General features: G+C 43.5%; 1 protein-coding gene across 1 annotated transcript in view; it reads right to left on the bottom strand.

Annotated features, from left to right (window-relative positions):
- Dock2 (dedicator of cytokinesis 2) overlaps positions 1 to 19,874 on the bottom strand; it is a 411,802-nt gene that overhangs the window by 379,515 nt on the left and 12,413 nt on the right. Inside the window, exon 2 of the mRNA XM_052194849.1 lies at positions 1,322 to 1,405. Within this exon, the coding sequence (XP_052050809.1) occupies positions 1,322 to 1,405 (84 nt within the window). The remainder of the gene's footprint in view (positions 1 to 1,321; positions 1,406 to 19,874) is intronic.

Raw genomic sequence — 19,874 nt, 5'->3', positions numbered from 1 at the left:
GAATCCAAGAATACATCAAAACCATCATTAACCATGATCAAGTAAACTTCATCCCAGGGATAAAGGGACTGTTCAATATACAAAAATCCACTAATGTAATCCACTATATAACAAACTCAAAAATATCACATGATCATCTCATTGGATGCTGAAAAGCATATGATAAGAGACAGGAGAGAAGTCCAGAGGGCCAGGAGAATAAATAGAAATAAGTAGTAGTAGAAGGCAAGGAAAGGGGATTGGGGGAACCACTAGAAAGTCCCAGACACCAGGAATGTGAGAGGCTCTGAGGATCTAATGGGGTTGACATTAGCCAAAGTACCCAAAAGAGGGGAGATAGAATCTGAAGGACCACCTCCAGTAGATAGGCAGGGCATCCAGTTGAGGGAAGGGGCCACTGACCAATCTCAACATTTTTAACCCACAATTGTTCCTGTCTAAAGGAGATGCGGGGACAAAAAAAAATGGAAGAGAGACTGAAGAAAAAGGCCATCCAGGGACTGCCCCACCTTGAGATCCATCTCATCCACAGATACCAAACCCCAGCACGGTTTCTGATGCCAAGATGTGCTTGCAGATAGGAACCCGAGAGGCTCTGCCAGCACCTGACTTAAGACAGATGCAAATACAGCCAACCACTGGACTGAGCCTGGGGACCCCAATGGAAGAACTAGGGGAAGGACTGAAGGAACTAAAAGGGATTGCAACCCCATATGAGGAACAATATCAACTAACTGATATTGTTCCCAAGGACTAAACCACCAACCAAAGAACATACCATACATAGGTAGGTCCATGGTTTCTGCTGTATATGCAGCAGAGGACTGCTTTATCTGGCATCAATAGCAGAGGAGGTGCTTGGTAGTGTGGAGACTTGTTGCACCAGTGAAAGGAGTCAAGGGAGATGCTAAAGGAGTGAGGTGGGAGTCTGTGGGTGGGTAAGAGAGGTGAGAGGAGGTACCTCTTAGAAGCAAAGGTGAGGGGGGATGGAATAGGGGGGTTGTGGAGGGGAGACTAGGAAAGGGGACAACATTTGAAATATAAATAAATAAAACAATCAATAAAAAATAATTATAGTGTTGTATTGCTTATGGAGTAATGACAGAAGCTGAATATCACAGATGTCACATTGTCTGTCTTCAGTTGGTTAAACTTCCATGGACATAGATCTCATGGACATAATGGGCTTACCGTACTAAATTAGCAAGATGTTTTTAAACACATCACTCAAGTATGTGTTTGGAGAGAGTACTGCAGATGCATTGGGTTCTTACAGCGAAGGGTCCAACATCTGAGGGGCACATACACAATTCCAACTCACCTCCACAGGTCTCCTGTATTCGCACCACATCGCCAATCTGTAGCGTGAGATGCTGGGCTCCACTGCCTTGGAAGTTGTAGATGGCTGTGAAATGGAAGATAGAGACAGTCAGGGAGACTTCTAAGTACTGTGATCATTCTTTCATATTGCTGCCTCTGCCTTGAGTCTCTCACACGTATATGAAACCCAAATGGGCTATGAAAAGGCCAGTGCAGAAACCAGTTGCCTACTTCATTCATCAATACAGACCCACTTAAAAAAACCCCTCTTCCACATAAGTCCTGTACTGTGGCCTGGATGACCAAGAGGCTATTTGTACCATCCACACCTTCAGCCTCTTGCTGTGTGCTCCATGCATGAGGTTATACATCTTCTTCCCTCATCACAGTAACCCATGTGACCAGGGGCTGTGAGCCCAGCAATGGAAATGAAGACATTCTGGCCCAAATCGTCATGATGATGTTGGGGTCCAGGAATTGCCACATAAACACTGATCTCAGCCCCAGAAGTGGTTGGCCAGGGACATAGTCCAGATTTGGGGACTAAACCATGACCACAAGATAAAATTCTACAGGGTTTTTAAACCCAAAATCCACAAACATGTGGACCAAGAAATTTCACCAATCAGGATTTAGGGATAGGGGATTTCCTTAGGAACATGTTTTTGTTGTGCATTTTTCCATTGGTTGATGTCTCCAACTGTGGCAGGGGACTTGCCTTGTCTAATATTTATGTCTTAACCTGTCTACCATTAGAGAAGATGGGACTTATCTAACATTCATGCCTTACCTTGCTAACAAGGATTCCAACTACCTATGTACATGTTTCTTTCTGCCAAATAGGATGTCAGTTCCCAGAAAGGTCTTGGGAACTTAAACTTTACTTGACCACTACTCAAAATGGAAACTTTATTCCAAATAGGTGTCTCTCTCATGTTAGGGTTCACCCCGAGCTTATACCATAAAAGCTTATATATAAGTGCAGGAAGTGCTGTTAAGTGGTTGGTTCTGGTCCAAGATTTTTGTGGGTAACTATCCAAAGCAGTTCTACTGACTTCTATCTTGATTGGTTTCCAAGGGCACACAACATAAGAAAATATGTAATCAATCTTGGCATTAGAAAGTTTCCTAGTGGCGGCTGGAGAGATACTTCAGCAGTTAAAAGCACTGACTGCTCTTCCAAAGGTCCTGAGTTCAATTCCCAGAAACCACATGATGGCTCACAACCATCTGCAATATGAGCTGATGCCCTCTTCTCATGTGTCTGTAGACAGTGACAGTGTACTCACATATATAAAATAATTAATCTTTAAAAAAAAAACAAAGGTTCCTAGTAACAGAAAAAATCATATGAGAAAGTTGCAGGCTAGCCAGGTAACTGTTACCTAGGTCCTAACTTTTTACCTAGGCCCAAACATTCTGTCTGGGCCTTAACATTTTACCTAGGTCTCAACAAGAAATGCCAGGAAACTCACCCAGTTTCCATATTGTCACCCACTAAATTGGGATGCCTCTTGTTCCCTGTCTACTCCATCTCAGCAACAAAATTCCAACATGAAGGATGCCCCATCACTCCAGTATTTACACATCATCTTTGTCTAATAAGTGTAACAGCTTGAATCTGAACTGTTCCTCGTGGGCTTATGGTTAGAAAGCTCAGTTAGAAAGCTAGATTGTGACACTGCTTTGAAGGATGTCAGCCTTTAGGGTGTTGGGTCTGGCTTGTGGGAACAGATGACTAGGGATTGGCCTTTGATGACACTCTATTCTAATTCCATGCTTTGCTCCCTGGTCCATCCAGATATGACAAATCACTGCCAGAAACTCCCACCTTGAGACGGAGCCACTCCACCTATGCCTTTCACCTATGGTGGCCAGAGATTCATTTGAAACCATGAGCCAATATAAAGCCTCCTCCTCTCAAACTGTTACTTCAGGCATTGTGTCACACCAGGAGGAAGGAATACAGAACATCTTAATCTGCTTCCTACCCAACCACAACCAACCTAGAGTGACAAAAAACAAACAAACAAACAAAAAACCCTCAGCCTTCCCGAAGACCACAGTGACACAACTTCCTAAAGGTTGTAGGATTCATGGATGGATGAGTACTTAGTATTCAGGAATGTATTTCCATCCACGGGTTGGAGATTTAGCCAGTAGCAAAGTGTTTCCTTAGCAAGTACAAGGTTATAGTTTCAACCTTCAGTACCCAGCATGGAAAAAAACGCCAGGAGAACATGTGTTCTCATCCAAACTGTTAGTTCCTAATGGCAGTAGTTGTCAGAGACTTCTGCAGTTCCTTGTAACAGGAGATCACCCACATCTTCAAAGGGAAGAGAGAGATGGGCTGTGCAGTATCACTGCTGTGGACACTGCTGTGTCTCCTTTCCCCATGGCAGTGGCAGTCTTGACGATGTCTATCTCTGATGTAGGTTCCTGGAGCTGTAAACAGCAGAAGGACCTCTTCTCAATAAGTTTTCTCACGAATGAGTGCATGCGTGTGTGTGTGTGTGTGTGTGTGTGTGTGTGTGTGTGTGCGCGCTCCCTTCTTGCTGTTACATCTATACCTCAGAACACTCACAGAAGCAACTCTACAGTGACCAATCCCAAAGACATTAAAAACCAAGCCAACAACCTTCACCCATCAGGGCAAAGACTTTAAGAACAAAACAAAATGTCTTTCCTAAACCCTAGGAATTCAGGATCAGGGCTGAAATACTTCCAAGAATAGTGGTTTGGAAAGACACCCACCTGCACCAAGGAATTTAAAAGGCTGTACATGAATGTCAGGTGTATGCTGGGGGATGCGGGGCTGGCAGGGGCAGGAGGAAGTAAGGAATCTCTGAACTCTCACTTCTGACTGAATCTCAACAGCCTTACAGGCAGGAAGTCAGGCTGAGCAGAGCTGTAAAGGCCTGGGTAAGTCCTGAAGGCATACCAGCACACAGAGCCAGAGCCCAAGCCAGACTCTTTCCCTTCCTTTTGACTCCAGATACTTAGAGTCTCCACTGACTACACACAACAAATAAACACAAACACATTTCAGTAAAGCTACTAACCATCTAAACATTGTCACCCACGTCAAGTAATGGCCATGAAACAACAAAGAGAGCATGTCTCTCCCAGCAGCTATTACAGCCTAATAATATTCAAAGTATCTACTTTTCAATTCAAAAGTATGAGTATGCTAAGAAGGAGGTACAGCCAGCTCATGGGAAATGGTAAGTTAAGAGAAAATTGGGCTAGAGGAAGGACAAATACCGGAATTAGAAGACGAGGGGTTAAATCAACTGTCTTAACAGATACCTAAAGGAAAACAGAACAAAGCAAAGGAAAGGAGAATCTGAATCCAGGGTAGAGACTATCACTGAAGCCATAGAAATCATAACAAGATAGAGTTGGGTATGGCAATGTGCAGCTACAATCCCAGCACTCAGAGGCTGAAGCAGGAGGATCATGGGTTTTGAGTGAGGCCCGTGTGGTTTCACAGTGAGAACTTACCTCAAAAAAAAAAAAAAATTATACAATGGAATCAAATAGAAACGCTGGACAGAGGCAACAATAGTAAATATGAAAAACAAGAAAACAAAAACAAAAAACTTCCCAAAAAACTTTAAGGGCAGAGTTGAGAGTGTGGGAGAGAAAAAATTGGTAATCTGAAGACAAGACAGCTGAGATCAAGCCAGACCAAGATTCACAGAGACAAAACAGCAAACAAAAATGAAGAGATCAGAGATCTGCACATTACAGCCAAATGCACCAACATGACCATAAGGGGAGCCCCAGAGTGAGAGAAGAGAGGAAAATATTGAAGAAATAATGGTCAGAACCACTCAACAGTAATAAGTCTCAAGTCTCCATAGCAGGAGATGCAGTGAAATGGAAGTAGAGTAAAATCACAGCCATGAACACCAAGACACGTTTAAGTGCAACTGTTATAAATAAAGATGAAGATGAAGAGTTTTAAACAGCTATACAAAGGACTTTAATAAGACAACGACATGGGGTTCCCTTTACAAACCATAAAAAGGAAAAAATAATCTAGAAATGGAGAATTCCACAGTTCATAAGATTTTCCTTCAAAAGTGAAGAGAAAATTTAAAAATGAACAAAAACTAATTTAAAAAAACTGAACCCATAGTTAATATCATAGTCTAATAATATCATAATATATAAGATATTATGTATCTGATATACATTATAATAATGTATAATATACAATAATATCATAGCTAATAATCAGTCTCAATGAATTAATATGACTGAGACAAATGTATAAAATAGCAATGAAATGTTATAAATAACACTATATAAAAATGTGTAAAATAAGAAAAACAAAAGTATGATACAAAACACATAAAACAAAGATAACTGTAGTGTAGCAGAAAGGGTGATATAGGGCTGGGAAAGAATATAGCATAGCATATACTATGAGAATACAGTTAAAGGCCAAGTTAGCCAATAACCACTAACAAAACAGTTTTTGAGGCCAGAGAGTTAGCTCAGCTTTAGAAACACTGATCTTCCAGAGTGCTCCAGTTTGATTTCCAGCTCTCCCAAGACAGCTCAGCCATCTGTAACCCCAATCCCAGTGATATCTGACACCCTCTTCTGGCCTATCTAAGGCACTGTGCACATCTGGTATGCAAGCAAAATATTTGTACACACAAAAAATAAAAATAATAATGTAGCAGCTTGTGTTCTCACGCTAATTACGTTTATTCAAAAACCTGTTTGCAGTGTCCTGCACATAGGACAAAAGGAAGTCTGTCCCCAGTTGGTTTTTGATTGGTCAATAATAAAGTTACCGGCTGCTGAGAGTTGGGCAAGCAGACAGAGGCGGAGCTTTTAGGATTCCCAGGAGGGGACTGAGGAAAGGGGAAGAGGGGATTCTGTCATGGTGAGGGTGTAGGAAACAGATCAAGCAGGACTGGTACAGGAGGGAGAAACAGTGACACTTGTGGGTACAGAGGGAAAGCAGTCCCTGAAGGGCTTCCCAGTAGATGAAATACAGATTTAGCAAGTATTAACTCAGGAATACTGAAGGAGTGTGTGTGTTAGCCACGTGGAGTTAGGGAGTGGCCCAGCTGTTGAGCTGCTTAGGGTATATTAAAAATAAGGCTGCTCGTGTGTGTGCATGTGCATGTGTGTGTCTTTCATTCATAAATCCAGAGCATTTGGGCGGTAGAGAGAAGCTTGCACCACCGGCAGGGTGAATTAACATATTACTGCTTCAAAATAATTTTAAAAATTAAATAACCTTGAAAACATTTAAAAAGGGAAAACAGATTTTTTTAAGGAAATAAACACAGACAGGTGTGAAAGAGGGACAAACAAGAACTGAACACAGAGGTTCATGTGTGACTGTGAAGTGAGGACCCCATGCTAAGGCCCCAACAACAGAGGGAAAAATAATCAAGAGTATACAAAGTCGTAATGAAAAACTGAGGATGAACAAAAACAAAGATGTAAAATATACACCAAGCCAACAGCCACACGAAAAGAGAAACAATTTCCTTGATATCTACTTTCAAGTACACAGAGACTGGAAAGCAGGCTCAGCAGTTAAGAGCACAAATCACTTTTGCACGAATCCATTCTGAACACGGAGATTCACATGCCTATAACTAGCTGCAAGGGACCCAACTCTCTCTTTTGTCCTCTGAGGGCACTGCACCCAGATGCACAAACCCACATACACATATGCATTTATGCACATATACACACACATGCATACACACTTGCACATACACACAACACACACACATAAACTTATTTTAAAAAAGGGATTTCAGGAAATAATTTTTAAAGAAAATCCCAAGCCAACTACATATTGTTTCCAGAAACTAGTTTTAGGTACTCAAGTAGGTCTGATGTTAAAAAAATTTAAAAATAAAAAAAAATGAGGAAAGGTGGTAGTTACAAATATAGAACAGTGAACTATATTAACAAACACTGACCCAATTAAAGAGACAGGCAGTTCTACAACAGTAGTTGAAGGTCTCATTAACTGGCTATCAGCAATGGATAGAAAAGGAATTGGCTGATACCACAAACTTCTAGACGTGATCAACATCTGTAAGATATTGCTGTTTAGAGCATCAGAGTCCCTACTCTCAATGTGCAGGGACCCTCTGCAGCACAGATCACAAATTGGGCTGCACAGCAAGTCTTTGGCAGTTAAAAATGACTAAGATCATGAATAGTATCTTCTGTGACCACAGAGAAAGAAAGCTATAGGTCCATACCAGAATCAAAAGTGGAAAAAAATCACAAAGAAGGGGCAAAAGCACAAGCAACATAAAATGGCTAACAAACTCACAAGAACAATTAGGAAATCTTTTCAGACAAGTTAAAACGCAAACAGAAAAAGCTACCAAAGCTCTCGGATACCACAGAAGCATGATTAGAACATTTCATAGCTATAGATGTCTGCCTGGAAGCACAACAGAAGACCTCAAATTACCTATATTTCTAATTTTTAACAACTAATAGAAGAAAAGCAAATGAAACTAGAAGAAAACAATGCGAATTAAAGCAATGTGGGGCAGACTAGAGGAGAGACACAACGGAGACAGCAGAACCAGAATGGGGGTCTTAGAAGTGATAAACTGATAGGCAGATAGAGTAAAAAATGAAGGGAGGCTTCATGTTACCAAGTCAGAGTAAAAGTGCAAACATTATTGCCAAAAATTCAAAACGGAAAGTGATTATAAGTAGACAGTCCTCTAGTTACTGCCCCTTATAGTGAATGCAATCAGAAATGAAACTTGCACAAGAGATGAATCTTTCAACACTTGAACACCCCAAAATGCGGTGACCTAGATGAAATGGATGTATTCTCTGAAACAAACTACCAACCTAAATCATGAGAAAGCATAAATTCAATTATTATCCCCCCTATCCTCCTGAAAGGGAGATAGCTCAGTAAAGTGTGTAAGAAGCAAACATAAGGACCTAAGCTTGGGTCTCTTGCATCCACATAAAATAGTCAAGTATGGTGCCATGCATCTGTAAACTCACAGGAGGAAGTAGAGGCAGACAGATCCCTGAGTCCATTGACCAGCCAGCTCAGCTCAATCAAGGCTCAGAGAGAGGACCTGTCTCCAAACAAGTATTTGATCTTTGGCTACCACACACACACACACACACACACACACACACACACACACGTATATGTGTGTATGTGTGTAAAAAAACCCACATTAATATGTACATAAAACATACACACAGACATGCGCACATGCACACTCTAAAGAAGAAAGCACAATGGCATATTATTTTGATATGAATACTATAAGATAGAAGAAATCAATACCTAATCTTTTAAAACTCTTCCACAAAGGAAAGGAGGAAATACTTCACAAGGTATTATGGGTACTCTTGGTTTAATACAAGGAATTTCTAAGTAAGAGCAGTATCCCCTGTGAATCTAGACACATGCATCCACAAGAGATTAGCAAATGGAATCTAGCAGCCTTACTAAAAGACACCATGGAATTTCGCCAAGAATCCAAAACAATAAAAGAAATATAACTTGTATCAATAGTGTAAAGGAAAAATTTACAGGATCATGTAAACTATTGAAGATTTGCAAAATGTATTGACATCTTATTGTTAGAAAGTAGTCAATAGATAGAATAGCTTCACCCAAAAGGTGTGAATCCGTTGCTGCATGAGTCAGACCTCTCTGTCTCTGTGACACATACCTTGCACAGACAGCTTCATTTTGACTGACAGTTTCAGAAGTCTCCCTCCCCGCCCTTGGCTCTGTTGCATCTGGGTCTATGGTAAGGCAGAGCTTCATGGCAATGGAAAGATGTGGCAGAGTCCACTCACCTCACAACACACATGAAGCAGAGAGAGTGAGGAGGAAGGTACTATACCTAAGAAAGAGTCCCCAAGGTCCTCCTCCTAGGCCCTACCCTCTAAACTTAGCACCAACAGTTGATGACTTCATTTTCAGGAAGTATATGTGGAGGGGATTTCATAGTCTAACTATAACATGGGTTTGCCTTATACCTTCAAAAACTAACTCAAAATATATCAAAACCATATTTATAAAACTCTTAGAAGAAAACACAGCTGTACTTTTTCATGCCCTGAGTTCGCCATAGTTTCTTAGATACATAGTATGGTGGCTTGAATGAGAATGACCCCATAGGCTCAGATATTTCAATGATTGGTTTCCAGTTGGTAGACTGTTTAGGAGGGAATAGAAAGTGTGGCCTTGGTGGAGGAAGTGGTGGGCTTTGAGGTTTCAGAAGCCCATGCCAGGGCCAATCTCACTCACTTGCTCTACCTGCTGCCTGTGGGTAAAGACTTAAGCTCTTAGCTACTGCTGCAGCAGCACGCATTCCTACCTGTGGCCATGATTTCCACCATGATGATCATGGACTAACCTTCTGAAACTGTAAGCAAGCTCCCAACTAACTGATTTCTTTTATAAGTTGCCTTGGTCATGGTATTTCATCACAAGCCCAACTAAGAAATACAACAAAAACAGCTGTTACATTAAAAATAGGTAGAAAGTTAGCCAGGTGGTGGTTGTACATGCCATTAATCCTAGTACTCAGGAGGCAGAAGCAGGCAGACCTCTGTAAGTTTGTGGCCAGCCTAGTCTACATAGTGAGCTCCAGGATAGGCAGAACTGCACAGAGAAACCCTACCTTAAACAAACAAACAAACAAACAAAACAAAACAAAACAAAACAACAACAAAAAAGATTGTCTTAGGGTTTTACTGCTGTGAACAGACACCATGACCAAGGCAAGTCTTATAAAGGACAACATCTAATTAGGGCTGGCTTACAGGTTCAGAGGTTCAACCCATAATCATCAAGGTGGGAACATGGCAGCATTTAAGCAGGCATAGTGCAGGAGGAGCTGAGAGTTCTACATATTTATCTGAAAAGTACTAGCAGAATACTGACTTCCAGGCAGCTAGAATGAGGGTCTTGAAAACCCACACCCACAGTGACATACCTACTCCAAAAAGGCCACACCTCCTAATAGTGCCATTCCCTGGGCTGAGCATATACAAATCATCAGAGAGAGAGGAGGGGGGGGTAATTTGGGCTTCATCAAAAATTTTAAAACCTTTGTGCAGTCAAGTCCACTATCAAGAATGTGAAATGATACAATGTTTAGGGGACATGGTTGCAGTCGTCAAATTGTGCAGAGTGAGGTATCCAGGCTCAGATGTACAGACACCCCACATTTAACTCTTACATGTGGATCCTAGTTTTGAATCTTTATGTTTATGTGTCTTAGTCAGAATGTTTGTAGAAATCAGAAAGCTTAAAAAATGTCCCAAAAGAGGGAGAGAATGACCTTAAGGGCAGTAAGACAATAGAAAATATGTAATATTAAAGTAGACAGATGGAGAATTTGTGGGTAGAAAGGTTAATACAAGGATGGAAGGGAAAAATGTGAAGGGGAGGGTCAATTAAAAAAACCAAAGCCGCATGAAATAGACACATGCAAACCCACTACTTTATAAGATAATTTAAAATTTGTTTGTACAGGGATACCCTACAAGGATGGATAATGGCTCCCAGAATCCATAGGTTATTAAGCACAAATCCCAGTGCCAAGCATGGAATACATCTCTATAAGATGATGACCAGAGATTTCCCAGAGCTGCCTCCCCCTGCCAAATAATACAAGCTTGCTCACAAAGTTAGATAATAAAACCTTGTTGTGGAACCTACCACATGCTTTGGCTGCAGAACAGAAAGAAGGCAATTTAGAACTGAGCTGGAAGCTTCCTTTCTGTTGACTGACTCTCATAGTGCCCAGTGGTGTTCTCTCTACAGGCTGCTGGGGGAGAAACATCACCAATGGTCTTACCCAGTGGTGACCCTGCATTCAACAATACTGATATACCCCCACCTGCCGGTGTAATAGCGAGATGACTCTTACAGGGATTGCAAATTCATTTCCATTTAGCTCTGAGGCCTGCTTCATAGGAAGGAGCTCATGCCTGGTCCTGTAAATCTAGTCAGAAACCAGGATAATGAAATGGGACCATCACCAGGTTCAGGGAATTGGGAAGAAATAGGGGAATATTAGGGAACAAGTAATCTTATCAAGGAAATGAGGAGGGGGAGGAAGGCAAATACAGAAGAAGGTGGGAGGGGAGGAAATGGCAGGATACAAATGACCTGACAGGCAGAATGGGAGACCCTCAGAGAAGGGGAGGGAGACAGACACGGAAGAAGGAGGGAGGGAGGGAAAATAACTATGTGGATGTCAGAAAAAGCCACAAGGAATCATAGTATTAACTGTTCACACACACACACACACAACACCTTACAATGCACATAATTCAGTGTATAAATATACATATACAGTTTGGATCAACTGGGCTGACATCTGGGCCGACAATGCTCCCTTCAAGAGCCAAAAAACATCTAACAAAACCTCAATACCAGACATAAGAAGCCCTCTTCTGAGGAACACTCCTCCACTGCTGGTGGGGTTGCAAATTGGTACAACCACTCTGGAAATCAGTCTGGCGGTTCCTCCGAAAACTGGGCACCTCACTTCCAGAAGATCCTGCTATACCACTCCTAGGCATATACCCAGAAGACTCCCCACCATGTAATAAGGATACATGTTCTACTATGTTCATAGCAGCCCTATTTATAATTGCCAGATGCTGGAAAGAACCCAGGTATCCCTCAACAGAAGAGTGGATGCAAAAAATGTGGTATGTATACACAATGGAGTACTATTCAGCCATTAGAAACAATGAATTCATGAAATTCTTAGGCAAATGGATGGAGCTAGAGAATATCATACTAAGTGAGGTAACCCAGACTCAAAAGGTGAATCATGGTATGCACTCACTAATAAGTGGATATTAACCTAGAAAACTGGAATACCCAAAACATAATCCACACATCAAATGAGGTACAAGAAGAAAGGAGGAGTGGCCCCTGGTTCTGGAAAGACTCAGTGAAACAGTGTTCAGCAAAACCAGAATGGGGAAGGGGTGGGTGGGAGGACAGGGGGAGAGAAGGGGGATTATGGGACTTTCGGGGAGTGGGGGGGCTAGAAAAGGGGAAATCATTTGAAATGTAAATAAATTATATCAAATAAAAAAAAAAAAAAGAAGCCCTCTTCTGGGTTGTTTGCAAAGGCTGTCCGAGAGTTGTGTGTCCTCAGACATACGACCTCCTGACGTTGTCCTTAGTTACTCCCTAGAGGTAAAAGGTACTCTACTGCTGAAGACACCACACACTTCAGACCCAGGGCCCAGAGGCTCCTGAGCTGGAACATACCTGAATGGTCTCTCCCTGAGGACTAGCTCCTGTGGTCCCAGAAAGCCAGCAAGTTTCCAAAGGAAGGAGGAAGCCAAGAGTCCGACCTACCCAGCTAGAGCGCCGATAAAGCACACCGAGGACCAGCAGGGCACAATAACCCTCAGGGTGCAGTAGTGGCACTCGTACCTTGGCAGTAGCCAACAGCTCTAATCAGGTAAAGACCCACTCAACATGAGAAATGCCATGCCTTATATCTGAAACCTAGATAGCTACTCAGTGTTAGCATTCCTTCTAGGCTCCTCCCCATAGTTACCTGGCAACAGTCAGGTAGGCCTGACTCACTATAAAGGGAGCTGTTTGGCCCCCTCCTCTCTCTCTCTTGCTTTCTTGCTCTCTTAGCCTCTTCCTCCCATTCCCCTCCCCCCTCCCCATGTGTTCATGACCCGCATCTACTGCATCTATTCCTCTTCTCTCTCTCTGTCTCTCTGTCTCTCTGTCTCTGTCTCTGTCTCTCTCTCTCTGTCCCCCAACCCCATGCTCTCAACTCTCCTCCCCCATGCCCTAAATAAACTCTATTCTATTCTATATGTCCTGTGACTGGTACCTCAGGGGGAAGGGATGCCTCAGCCTGGACCCACAGAGGCACCCACCTTTCCCCATACCGTGCTGTGCCTCTACCAAGCAAATCTCTGGCCTTCTCTTTCTTTTTATAAAAAACAACACTCAGTACTAATGAATTCATGGGTATTGGAAGAGAATCTACAACCACTAGTTTACTAAGCCAGCATACTCCCTAAAAAAAACAAATCTATTAACATTTGTCCTTATACCCACAGGTAAGTGTAGCCTTTACCTCTCAGCAAGGAAACTTCTCTTTGCAACAGACTGAGACCACTAGAGAAAACCACAACCATTCAGAAAGCAGAGTTCTGGGCCTCAGTTCTATTGGATACAAACACTCCAGCATCTAAGGCTCAGGAAACATGGCCAAAGAGGGAGCGGAAAGGCTGTAAGAGTCAGAGGATCAGGGAGTTTGCTGTGAGATTTCAGCTCCTATTGATATTAGAAGCAATGCATATGAAATCTCACCAGCAAGACTGCGGGAATGTGAGCTGGAAAAGGTGGACACCAGCAAACACGCCTAAGTGGACTAGGAAAAGCCCACAAGGCCTCAATCCTACACAAACAAAGAGAAAAATTACAGACAATGGAGGAAAGGTGGCAGGAGAGACAGCCCTCCCCAGGGAAGAGCATACAATTGGTTGTCCAGTGCCAAATGCGCAGCTCTAAAAACATACACACAGTGACATAATATGGAACTCAATAGGTTATATTTAGAAGTATATATGCACATACAAACATATATGTGTGTTTAAAAATTCTATTTTTTTAGGGATTGTGCTGGCTTAGTAAACCAGTGGTTGTAGATTCTCCTCTAATGGCATGGCTCCATTAGTTCTGAGTAGATATCTAGGTTTCAGATACCAGGCATGACATCCCTCTTGTTGAGTGGATCTTAATCCATGGGCGTAAAGGAAAGTGGAGGGGGGTCCTCGAGAGGGTGTAGAGTGAGGAGAGGGAGGGGAGAATGACATTTAAATTACAAACTCAGAAACAAAACAAAGAAGCAAGCAAGAAGAGCTCATGGATAGGGAGGTCACAGACCCTAAGGGAGAACCTACAACTGTGGCTTCACTAAGTGAACGTGTCTTCAAAGTGCCTTTAGCTGTTTATATTTATACTCACAAAATAGCGCTGCTCTCAGCCTTCAAATAAGCTTCCCTTCGCAATGGGCAGTGCTTAACTCAGAGACTCACACCAACAAATCAGATCTGAAATTAAAGTCTAGACTATCCCAACCTTTATAAAGAACTCTTACATGGCACCAACAAAACTGACAATGCAGACCAAGTTATAAATGGGCAAAAGAATTTAAAAATTGATTTCCCTAGAGACCCACAAATGCCAAAGAGCACATGAAAAGATTTTTGGCATTAAAGTCATTAGGGAACTTCCAATCAGAAGCACAGCACACCATCTCATATCATATGACCACTCATTGGTATGGATGGCCTTAATTTTTTTTTTTTTAGGGATGCAGAAAAAATTGTAATCCTCAAAAATTAGCATGGAAAAAAGTCACGTATAGCAATTAGGGGACAGGGTGAGCCGTCTTCAAAAGCCAGTAGAATTAACATGGAACCCATCGATCCTATTCCTGGACTCACACCCTCAATTGTCAACAAGAATTCAAGCCAAAATCCTTCATATGAACATTTATTGGACATTATTAGCATAACCTAAAAGATCAAAACAACCCAGGTATCTATCAGTAGCTGGATAAGCAAAGTGTGGTATATGCAGCCAACAGAATACTATTTAACCAGATAAGGGTACAAACTACTCATACATGACATAGTACAGATGGTTCTAGAAAAACATACTAAGTAGAAGGAACCAGACCCAAAGAGCCGTCAATGTTTTTCTCTGCTCCATTTATATGAAAGATCAGAAATAGAAAAACAGAGATGCTAACAGCTAAATAGTCACTGGAGCAGAGCGAGGGGTTACGGCTTAATGGTTACTAGATTCATTGTTGGAGAAATGCAATCTTGTACAGCTAGGCAATGGAGACGTAGCTGTGGTCAGTGCTACTGAACTGTGCAACTTAGCATGGTTAAAACAGCAAGCTGAGACTTTGTGTGTTTAGTCAAAATTACCAAGAAATACCTGTTCACCTAGCACTTGACATGCAGTGAGGTGCTAGGAGGGAGAGGTGTGCTTGTGAGCAGGATAGTGGAGAAGAATGTTTGGCCTCGGGGAGCCAGGGACAAGAGAGGTGCCAACTATATATGGAGCATGCCCTCAGTGATGTACAGTCATAGGCAACCTGGAGGGGACTCAGGCAAGATGGCGTCCGCAGCATGACAGGAGCAGCAGGCTCATCTGCAGTGACAAGGATGAAATGGACAGTCCCAGTCTGGAAGCCCAGGTCATTGTAGAGCATCAGTTATTCCCCAGGACAAGCATATGGGGTGACTGGAGGCTTCCCAGGGCACAGGGTCCATGCCCTCACAGCTCTAGTCTTACTTTAAGCAGGAAGGAGATTGCCCAGGGTCCTTCCACATGAGGGTAGTGAGCCCTGCTGCTGTCCACTCCATGGACAGTGGGTCTGTTTCTAGGCCCCTCCCACCTGCCTTGGCAGCTGCCAGAGACAGGCCAAACTTCCTCTCTGTGTCTTAAGGTAGGCATCATTGTGCCAGCTCTGAGTACCCTGAAAGGCATCTGGGGAACCAAGGGAGTAAATTACACTTTACACAGGTTGTTAAGGTTCCTGGAGAGAAACTGTATGTAACCAGGCCTCACCTACCTGGGAGTGTGGACTGATAGTAAGGTCCTGATGAGGACCAATGTTCATTGGACATTTGCCATGGACTAGACAATGTTCAAAGCACTCTCCTCATATGTGTTTATAATCTTCACAGTACCGCTTCCAAGTACAGAGAATCGTGTCCATATGTCAAATGAGGAACAGAGAGGTTAGTAAAGTTACCTAATCTCACACAGTGCCTGAGCTGGGTGTAGCAAGTGCTTGGCCCAGTGCACACCATGAGAGAAGCAGCTCTAGGCTTTGTATAAATTATTCTGCATCATGTTCAATCCCCTCCCAACTCATCTCCTTTCTCTCCTCTCTCCCTCTCAGCCTCCCATCTCTATAGCATATGTCCCCCCCTAAACTCATCAAAGAGAGCTCAGTGCCTGGGAAAGATGCCAGTTCTGCCATTTAGTTGAGTGTGACCTTGGGTGAGTATCTGTACCTCTCTGAGTCTCATTTTCTTATGAGGAGTGTGCTAATGGTATCTCTCACACAATGTTATTAGGATACAGAACAGGGCCCAGCACAAGGTGTAGCCTATGGCCCTAACCTCCGGATGAGGGAATTCTTAGGGATGGAAATTCCCTGGGAGGCAAAGAAGCTTAGAAAGCATGAGGCAGGGCCCCAGACCCCAGCTCAAGACATCAGCCCTGTCCTTCACTGGCTCTGGCCTCAAACACAAGGCCACAGCATGCCTTGCACACGGCCAAGAGAGGAACGCGGCTAGGATCTGCCTGGCAGAGTGCAGTGCTCCACACTTGTCCTGTAATCCAGACTGCCTACACTGAACAGGAGACTCTATCTTTCTAGGCCTCAGCATCCCCAACTCCCACTGAAGGGAAGTGGGATGCCCTCTCTAGCCCCTGGCACCTCTGTAGCTGATCCCTGGGCCTGTGCTACCTGAGCCCAGGCACTCAGATGAGCAAACCAACTGTGATTCTCTAGATCTTACTAACCATTTCTGAGACTTCCTGCTTCCTCAAAGTAACTAGAAATTGAAACAACACCCAGTCTTTTTTTTTTTAAACAAGGCAGCCAATCAGAACTCCGGATGGACAAATGATGTAACCACATACCACATGTAATCTCATACTCTCTTGCCCCCTCATAACACCTGGGAGTACATTCTAGCATGTTTCTTCATTCATAGTCTCAGTGAGCTACAATTCCATGTGGCCATCCTCGTTCTCAATGAAGATGATTTTATTCTCTGTCAAAAAGATTCTGAAAAGACCCACCAGATACCAATCATGAAAGGCTGGATAGACTGTCTGCAGGATCATCACCCAGATGCAGTCAGAGCTCAATCAGTGTGTGCCCAGTTTCTTTTAAGCAGTATTACAAGATCTCCTCAGAGCACCACTATGTGAGCTTCCTGTCACCTTTAACCCCACTTCCTAGCCATTTGCAGGCAGTGACACAGAAGATCATCATTGAGTGAAATTAAACCTTTATCATTTTTGTTGTTGTTTTGTTTTGTATTGTTTTGTTTTGTTTGAGACAGGGTTTTTATGTATAGTCCTAGCTGTCCTGGAACTCACTCTGTAGACCAGGCTGGCCTCGAACCCCCTGTCTCACAAGTGCTGAGATTAAAGGTGTGTGTCACCACTCAAAACAAGTCTGGAGAGAGCCCTAGGGCTCAAAGGCTTCTCTCTTCTGCATAACCCAGCCATTTCTCCATTCCTTCTGCACGTGACCTGGCTTGCAGTCCTCTCTCCAACTGGCTGCTGGCACTTGGACACATGCCAGTGTGCTAGTGTCCTTGCTAAGCAGGCTCTGCACTGACTCTCTGCTCCTCCAAGCCAGAGGTTGGCTGCAGGACCAACTGTGGTTTCCACCAAAGGAAACCACGCAGATGGGGCTTTGCCTATGCAGCAAATCAGGTCAGCACACAGCACACTTGGAGGACAGGGTATACTGAGTTTTGCTCATACTCCTGTGTCTTTTGACCAGAGTCCTTTCCCTCATACCCTGCCCACTCATATCAGGCAACAGCATTCAAATCTGTCAGCTTAAGATGTCTCAGAAACGGGCTGGAGAGATGGTTCAGTGGTTAAGAACACTGACTGCTTCTCCAGAGGTCCTGAGTTCAACTCCCAGCAACCACACAGTGGTTCACAAACATCTGTAATGGGATCCGATACCCTCTTCTAGTGTGTCTAAAACAGTGACAGTGTACTCACATATATAAAATAAGTATATTTAAAAGAAGGAGACAGAGGAAGAAGAGGAGGAGGGGGAAGAGGAGGAGGAGAAGGAGAAGAAGGAGAAGGAGAAGAAGAAGAAAGAAGAAGATGAAGAAGAAGAAGAAGAAGAAGAAGAAGAAGAAGAAGAAGAAGAAGAAGAAGAAGAAGAAGAAGAGGAGGAGGAGGAGGAGGAGGAGGAGGAGGAGGAGGAGGAGGAGGAGGAGGAGGAGGAGGAGGAGGAGGAGGAGGAGGAGGAGGAGGAGGAAGAGGAAGAAGTCTCAGAAACTTTTTGTAACCGTACCTCCACTGAAATATGTATCTGTCCCAAGGGACTCACTGCTTGTAAATATGAAAGTAACTGATAACCGCTTATAAGCCCACCCTCCCTTTGCCTGAGGACCTCTGTTCTCAAAGCTTCGTTTGCTCAGAGTAAACAGATGAAGGAAGTGACTCCAGTACCTACTTCTGTTCAATTTTTCTAAATTACTAACAGGAAACTCTAGGGCGGAATGCCACCCTTTGCTGAGTGTGATTGTTTATCTCTGACCCTCTTTTTGTTTCTGACCAGGTTGAGGGAGGATCCACTTGTTCCCACTCTATAAAGGCACAGCCCCTGTCAGCAATTTAAGTGTACAATGGAAGAGGCAGAAAAATCATCTAGAATGGAAGTTGATGGTGTGGCTTGACAGGTACAGGCCCCTATTGTCAAGACTCACAGCCTGAGTTGTTTCCCAGGACTCACATAGCAACATCACACAGCGACATCTCACGAGATGTCATCTGATCTCCACACTAGAGCCTTGGCATCCATACACACACACAATAAACAAATAAATGTGGGCAAATGACACCCCCAGAATGAGAACCATTGATATCATGGCCATGACATAGGCAAATGGGAGAGTTAACTCACAGCCTTGGTCCTCGGCCAACTTACAGCCAGCATCCCATTTTAGCCTCCTCATCAGGGATGGTCCCATCATCTCAGGTGCCTGGCTCCACACAAAGGGCTTGACCACCTCCTGCATCAAGTGCTACACCCAGGAACATCAGCAGCAAAAAGTCAACCAGAGCCCGTGAAGACGTTGTTCTCAAGGACGAACACCAAAGGAGTGCTCCCAAGGACTGCGACCACCTGAGGCCAGTGACTCCAGCTAGGACACATAGAGAAATCCCAAACCGGTAATCCTCAAAACAGCTGTTGTGAGACTACGACGGGATGCCTATCAACCCTGGACACTGAACCATTCATGGAGGGCTTGGAGCTTCGGCCCCGAGGCTGCACATCATGTTAGTGAGTCAACGTGATGCCACCCAGCAAACAGGAATCAGGTTGGGATTTCAACTACGAGTTCTCTAGTCCAGAGATCCTCAGTTTGGGACAATTTTCCCTCTGGTGATATTTATCTTTGCCCTAATTCGGGGCCAGGTTGAAGGCTGAATCTTCTTTCTAATAGTTGAAGCCAGGCATGCTACTTAAGCATCTGCTATGGTTCACACATGGACCGAGTGTGCACCACAGTGGCTCAGGAATTAGAGGAGGGCCTCAGATTGGCAACACAGTAGAACTTTCAAGAGGCTGAGCCCAGTGGACGATGGTCAGGTCATCCAGGAATGGCTTGTGGAAATGAGACTGATTTATCCACCCCACCCCACCCCCACCAAGAAAATTGTTATAAAAAGAAGTACGTGCCTACTTCCCAGTCTCTGGCTTCTCTTT

Source organism: Apodemus sylvaticus, chromosome 10 (assembly GCF_947179515.1).
Source record: "Apodemus sylvaticus chromosome 10, mApoSyl1.1, whole genome shotgun sequence".
Classification (NCBI taxonomy): Eukaryota; Metazoa; Chordata; class Mammalia; order Rodentia; family Muridae; genus Apodemus; species Apodemus sylvaticus.
The sequence above is the reverse complement of the archived record's forward strand: the minus strand, read 5'-3'. Positions and strand labels throughout refer to the sequence as shown.